The sequence below is a fragment of the Melozone crissalis genome, unplaced genomic scaffold (genome assembly GCF_028551555.1).
Source record: "Melozone crissalis strain CALT ecotype California unplaced genomic scaffold, PUWL_Pcris_2 ptg000017l_1, whole genome shotgun sequence".
Lineage (NCBI taxonomy): Eukaryota > Metazoa > Chordata > Aves > Passeriformes > Passerellidae > Melozone > Melozone crissalis.
Genome location: NW_026535795.1, coordinates 3160167 through 3166704, shown reverse-complemented (window position 1 = coordinate 3166704; position 6538 = coordinate 3160167). Strand labels below are relative to the sequence as shown.

The 6538-nt window shown below is 41.7% G+C and overlaps 1 protein-coding gene across 2 annotated transcripts; it reads right to left on the bottom strand.

Moving 5' to 3' along the window:
* Nucleotides 1-1125: 1125 nt before the first annotated feature.
* CUNH20orf85 (chromosome unknown C20orf85 homolog) lies at nucleotides 1126-4943 on the bottom strand. Of its 2 annotated transcripts, none has more exons than XM_054274712.1 (4): nucleotides 4822-4943; nucleotides 3972-4053; nucleotides 3160-3258; nucleotides 1126-1334 (listed from the first exon to the last, which is right to left on the bottom strand). In XM_054274712.1, the coding sequence occupies exons 1-4, from the start codon at nucleotides 4878-4880 to the stop codon at nucleotides 1203-1205; spliced, it is 372 nt and encodes a 123-aa protein (XP_054130687.1). In that variant the 5' UTR covers nucleotides 4881-4943; the 3' UTR covers nucleotides 1126-1202. The 2 variants fall into 2 exon arrangements, with proteins under 2 accessions (XP_054130687.1, XP_054130685.1); XM_054274710.1 differs by lacking the exon at nucleotides 4822-4943 and adding an exon at nucleotides 4602-4705.
* Nucleotides 4944-6538: the final 1595 nt, after the last annotated feature.

Genomic DNA, 6538 nt, shown 5'->3' with positions numbered 1-6538 from the left:
TTTTAAATAAAGTGTCTGAAGTTACTTCTACTATGTGTTCTCCTTCTTGGGTAATCTTTCCAAAGGATATGACTCACTTCTCCATTATTTGTAAAGAGTATGGAAAAAAGTAAAATATTATTATTTCGTGGGCATTTGGAAATGGATGTAAAAAAAAAAAAAGGTGGGATGTTGATCATTGTGAGTCATTTCTTGGGAAGAAGGGAAGAACAAACACTGGCTGCTGCCTTACTGCTGTGAAAGCCAAGGACTTAGTGCTGACTCAAGCAGTAGCTATTGATGGCTGCAGAACACAAAGGAGATCCTGCAGCAGGGTTAAAGAGAAAACCTTTCCCCTCTAAGTGATAAGGAGTTACAGGGAGCTGCCTGGGTTGATTTCCTGGAGGCTCTTTTTGGTTAAACAACCTTCTGCTGTGAACACCTTGGCCAGTTAGAATTGCATTGTGCAAACATTTGCTGCAGCTCAGTGAGTCCTCCTGGGTCTCCAGAAACCCTGGCAAAGCTTCAGGTGCACAGGGAAGAGCAGGAGTGAACCCAGAGCACTGAGGGAGCTGCCCCAGTGACTCCAGAGCAATCACCTGCTGCCTCTGAGCATCCTGCCCTGGCTGGAGCAAATATTGCTGTACACACAACTGAGGCAATCCTTTGTAACCCATGTGCATGCTGATCAACTCATGGAAAAGCCCTGATTTGATACCAAAACTGATCTTTCAAAGTGACTCTGGGTCACTGTGGCCCTTGTGTACTTTATTTCTGTACTAGGAACTACTCACTCACTTATGTGTGTAACTGCACAAAATACCTGCAAAGCACACCCAACACAAACCCAGTGTATTTTATGAGTATTTTATGAGTAGAGGTTCTCATGGAGAAGCAATTATAAAAATTTGCACTGTCACTCCAATTTCCAATGAATATTTTTAAGTTATAGTCTTATTAGTGATAATAAAAATAGTATGTGCTGTGATCTTTACCTGAGTTTATTCATTGTTATTTCTAAGTTACAAGCAGAAGCTCTGAAGCAGAGTTAGCCTGGATGCCATAGATTCAATGAAGTAAAATGAAAATGTTCACACTTTACCAAAATGATTGTGGATTTTTACAAAGATAAGGAATGCACAACAGTCCACTCCAGGATATTTCCTTAGGAATGAGTCTTTGTGCCTCTTTATTTCATAATGTCACTTAGAAGACTCACATGGTCACTTCATTCTAATGACAGATCCTTTGGAGCTTTGGACTTGATAATCATGCTCAAGAGCCAGTGCTGGAACACTTGATCTCCAGCCAATTAATCCCTGGGTCGTTTTAGGTATTGGAGGAGATGGAAGCACCTAAAATCAGAGTAACATGCAAAACTGAATGATGAAAAGGTTTTTGGTTGAAGTTTCTGCAACATTGTCTTTTGTACTGTAGTGTTCTAAAATCAACAATCGAGTCATTGTTCAGTAGTGTATATTGGAATTATTTTTTTTTCAAGTTTGGTTCAATACTAAGGGCTTTAATTGCTTAACATTATTAGAATTTTTGTATTAGTATTATTATGTATGGTAAAAGCTCAAGCAGAAGATCATCATCATCATCATCATCATCATCTTTAAAACTAATTAACTTCAGTAAACAGGAGAAATAGTGTTTCCTTCTTGCTGCAATATATTTGGTAACAATGCAGCTATGGAATAATAATTTTAAATCCAAATGCTGAAGATATTACTGAACAAGCTGGCTTTTACATCAAGAACTACTTATTCTACCTTCCTTCTACTCCAGAAGATGGGTGAGTAGCAAGTTAATCTGCAACTAATCTGGCTAAAAAGGAAACAAAACAAAAGCCAACAGACTCTGTGCAGTGACTGCTGTGCTTACTTTGGCTGAATCATCTCAATTGGGCACGTTCTATCATTTCAGCATCTGGGGACTTAGCAGAGAAATACACAGCAAGAGAACAATGTTTCAGTTCTCTTGCCAGAGTTGCTTCACTTTGTTCTTTGGCCAAGATTAGAAAATGTTTATGATATTTAGGTGGAGCAGTTCCTCAGAAAAGATAATTTTTATGGCCAAAAGTGCCACCCACTGAGCAGGATAATGAAGGAAATCATGTCCCACTTTTGGTCTGGGGGAGGGGACTGCAGAGCTTTTATTAGTCTAACCTAGAGAGAACAGATTTGACTGTTACCACAAGGTAAATGTGCAGAAAGACACTTCTGAAAAGGATGTATGAAACTTCACTCTGAATATGTAAAAGGTGACCTAAATCACAGCCAGCCCTTCTCTTCCTCCCAGTTCTGAGGTGAAATGGAAACTCAGTTCCAGCAGGCTGTGCAGGCTTGGGGAGCAGCTGAGACCTGCAGGGTTTGTTAATGCACCAAAGCCCCACGGGGCTGGGACAGCGCTGGAACTGCAGCTGCACTGACACTGGAGCTGTGGGACAAAGCTGAGGAACAAGGAGCAGGACTGGCACAAATGAAGCCACTTCATTGCTTTACCACACTCAGCACTAGCTCCTAATTTTTATTTTAATTTAATCTCAATAAAAGCTTTCGCTACTTCCATACCTTATCTCCCCACCCTTGGAATCCTTTGAAAGAAAGCTAGTTCAGCAAGTAAGAACTTCCAATCTCCTTTATTTCCCTAATCTTCCTTAAGTGGACTAACCTTCCTTTTCATTAGCATATTCTGCTTCCCCTTTTGTAAGTTCCTCTCCCAATGTCACTGCTTTAGCTGCCTGTGGACTCCCCCTATTCACTGGTGATCGTGACACACTGTATTTATAAATTAAACCATCACTCACATTCCACTCTCCAGCTATTTGACAGCTTTAAGACCCTGAATATACATATAAATCATACAAAACAAAATAATTATGACTTGGCTTATTAGAACTGGCTTCTTATTAATTTGTGGTGCTGAAGAGGACAGTGGTATTGTCTCTGACAAAAAGCAGACTCTTAAATAAAGACAGAAAAATTACAACCATAATCAAAGGGCAATTCCTTGTCTTAAACAAATGCTTTTAAAGCACAGTTTGGCTTGCAAATGCAGTTTACTTTGACCTTTAGTTAAAGACCCCCCTCTATTAAGACAACTGGTTTTCAGAGCTTGTGTGGTTTCTTAAAACAGATGTTGCTGTATTGCAATTTTCAAATCTAATTTTCTAACCTTAATGTATTTTTCCACAGGTGTCACAGGTCGAACCTGCAGGTGATCTGGAAGCTGTAGCTTGGGCTTTGCAGCTTCTTTATTTTCAGGTCCCAGCAACTAAAACCAAAACATATTTAAAAATTGGATTCTTTAGTTTTGGAAATGTACTATAGTATGTGAAATCCACACCATTCCCCTCATTGTTGCAGATGAACTTCCTGTTCTTTCCACCTCAAGCAGGATTATTTATTTCTGTGCTTTGGAAATTATTGGACTTTTTTTTGTTTCAGAAGACATGCAAACTTCATTTGTAACTACACAGGGGCTACATCAATCCTGTTCTTTAGCAGTGAAATACTGTGATTGCAAATGTAACATCATGTGCTACTGTATTCTAATATCTAAACATCACTGAGAAGAGACATCACTCCAAATATTTTCATTTGTTGTAGATTCCCCCACTGACAATTTAATTAGCTGGAACCTTTTCCCCTAGATTTTTAAAATACCATATGGAGAGACAAAGGGGAAATATTTTCCTGTCAGTGTGCATCTAGTACTTGTTAGCACTATTAGGAGTCATGCTTCTCAGGAGAAATATATCAGAATATGCACAGCATATAAATTACCACTTGACATGTTTTATTCAGAAGAAAATGGAATATCTGAACCATTTCAAAAGTAGTGCAATTGCTACCTTGGAGGTCAGTGTAATAAAGCATACTCAGTACACTTCTGGTCTTCTGTGCTCTCATAATTTTGTGTCCAGATAAAGGTGTGCTCATGTGTTGCTTATCTTATAAGCCATATTACATGACCTTCAACTTTACCTCTTCAAGAGGTGTTTTCAAAAATCCCCATTTCTCAGCCCATCTTTTTGCAGCATCTCTTTCAGTTTCAATACGGATTTTCCTGAAACCAACAAAAACCATTTAAAATTACTGTGAAGACTTTCATTAAAAAAAACCCCCAACACGCCAACCCTAGATACCGAAATCACAAAGCGCAGCACTTCAGCTGGAATCTTTAAACTTCCATCTCAAAGCAGCGCGTTTATATACAAGTATCATTATCTGACTCGGAGCTAATGGGAAAATACTTTCCAGAGGTTTGAAACGCTGTACGTGAAACAGCGAACACTGCATGTGAAACAGCGAACAGTGCATGGGAACACTGCACTGCTTTTAAATAATGTTAAGAAGCGGAGGAGGTTGGAAAGTAAGCACCAATGATGCTTTCAAATATACTTTCATTTACTGTGTTGGCTGATGAGGTGCCCTCACCCCACAGCCGGCGGGGTGCCCTGGAGCCACCTCTAAATCTAAATGACTTTACACAGGCACGCTTCACCCAGCGCACACGCTCTTTAAATACACAAGGGAACTCTTCCAGCGCGGAGCTGCGGGCCGGGAGGGGAAGCTGGACGAGCAGCGGTACTGCCGGCCCGGGCGGGCTGTTACCAGCTCTTGTCCTGGGCTACGTAGTTGGTGTACTCTTTGCTCTCGGCTGTGCGGTCAGTGGGCTCCATGGGACCGGGACCGGGGCCGGGGCAGCCCCGAGCTCCGCCGCGGCCGCCCGGGCGTTGCGGGGCAACGGCGGCAACTCGTGTGGGCGGGCACAAGATGGCGGGAGGGGCGGGAATGTGTTCCATGGAATGTGGGGAAGTGCCCACACACCCACCGAGGGAAAGGATCCCTTTCTATCGTCTTTTGGGATTTCTTCGGCGGCACCGCAGCCATGACGCAAGGAAAAAAAAAGCGAAATAATTCCCGCCCGCTGCTTTCTCGAGCCCCTCAGGCGGGCACAAGATGGCGGCGGGGGAGCAGCGGTGGGCGGAAGGGGCGGGGACTCGTGTGGGCGGCACAAGATGGCGGGGGGCGGGCATAAGGTAATGAGGGGGCGTGTCATAACGCGTAATAAATTAATGTCGGGAAGTGCATATATAGTCATTGAGGGGGTGAGTTGCCTTCTTTTGTCTTTTGGAAGCTCTTAGTGGCACCACAGCCATTTCTCAGGGGAAAAAGAAGTTAAAAAATTCCCACTCCCTGCTTTCTTGAGGCCCCTCAGGAGGGCAGGGCAAGTGCTCGGTAATTTTTTTTGTGTGTCTTTAAATGAAGGGAAAACACATTTGGGTGAAGGTGGTTGAAAGCTTCTTTTTAATCTGCTGTCCTGTTCTGGGTTCCTCTTGCTACACACCAAAATTGTTTTTTGATAATTTCATTGGGAAACAACACCAGTCCTGTGATACGATGTCTATTGGATCTCTTTTTCTCGTAAATGTCCTTTACAAGCTACATGTCAGAAGTCCTGAGAAAGAGCTTAACATACTTTATGGCTTCTATGTGAGAACCCAGAACATATTTACAGCTTGTAAAGGGTTCATTGTGTTCCAATATACTAATTTTTTTGGTAATTTTATTTTCTTGCATTTGCTGGATAAAACATTCCTACGATGAGTGGAGCCAGCTTGCTCTTTGCCCTTGTAGGTTTAAATGGTTCCCGGATCTCTTTTGTGTTGTCTGGAAATTGACTTGTGTAAACACCCTGGAAATAGTTAATGGGACTCCCACACTACTGGGCACTTATTATCCTTATTAGAAAATAAATGCAGAAAGGTTTTGACTTCAGCTGAGTGGTTTAGAGGCGGTGTGTTTGAATGTTTAATTACTAGACTTCTTAAAAAAAATCCAAAGTACCTAAAGTAGTTAAATATTTGAGTACAAGGCTATATACATTTCGTAGTTATTTTAGAAGTACTATGAATGTCTGAGTAAGAGGAGAATAAAAATGCCTTCTGTAGTTCTCAAATAGCAATTATAACTGCTCTTCTGGGTCTCTGAAAATCATTAAAGTATCAACAAATGGAATATTTCACTTACACGCCATTTCTTGATTCTCTAATTGATAATTAGGCTCGCAATTAAATCAGCTGGGTCTCCTATCACACCCATAAATGCTTACTCATTGTCCTACTTAATTAACTCCTGCTGCTTTGTCACATTTATCTCAGGAGTTTTCTTATTGCTTTGATGCTTTCCTTGAGAAAGATAATTTGTTAATGAAACAATCAAATCTGTAGTTTACTGTGTCAGGGCTTAAAGTGCGCCAGCATTTGTCAAGAAGAAACGAGAGATGAAACTTCTTATATTGACACTGTGGAAACAGAGCTTTGTGATGTCCAAGTGCAGTGTGTGAGCAGAGTCCCAAACATTCCTGGGGTGCTTTGGCTGGGTAGATCCACGTGCATTTGTCTGGCAGCTCTGTAGAGGAGCTGGCAGGGCTCTGCCTGGGCTTTTGGGGTGGAAAAAGGCAATAAAAGCCCTCCATTGATGGGGCATAGCAGTGAGGGAGGGCGAATGAAGATATCCCTAAGGAAACCTGCGGTGGGCTGCCCCAG

What these genes read in the sequence shown, in the direction of transcription:
- CUNH20orf85 (XM_054274710.1), bottom strand. Translation starts at nt 4,669, where the DNA reads ATGGAGCCCACTGACCGCACAGCCGAGAGCAAAGAGTACACCAACTAC. An exon ending in GTAGCCCAGGACAAGAGCTG is followed by an intron (nt 4,054 to 4,601) that starts GTAACAGCCCGC and finishes TGTTGGTTTCAG; the next exon opens with GAAAATCCGTATTGAAACTG. An exon ending in CTGTGGAAAAATACATTAAG is followed by an intron (nt 1,335 to 3,159) that starts GTTAGAAAATTA and finishes CTCTGATTTTAG; the next exon opens with GTGCTTCCATCTCCTCCAAT.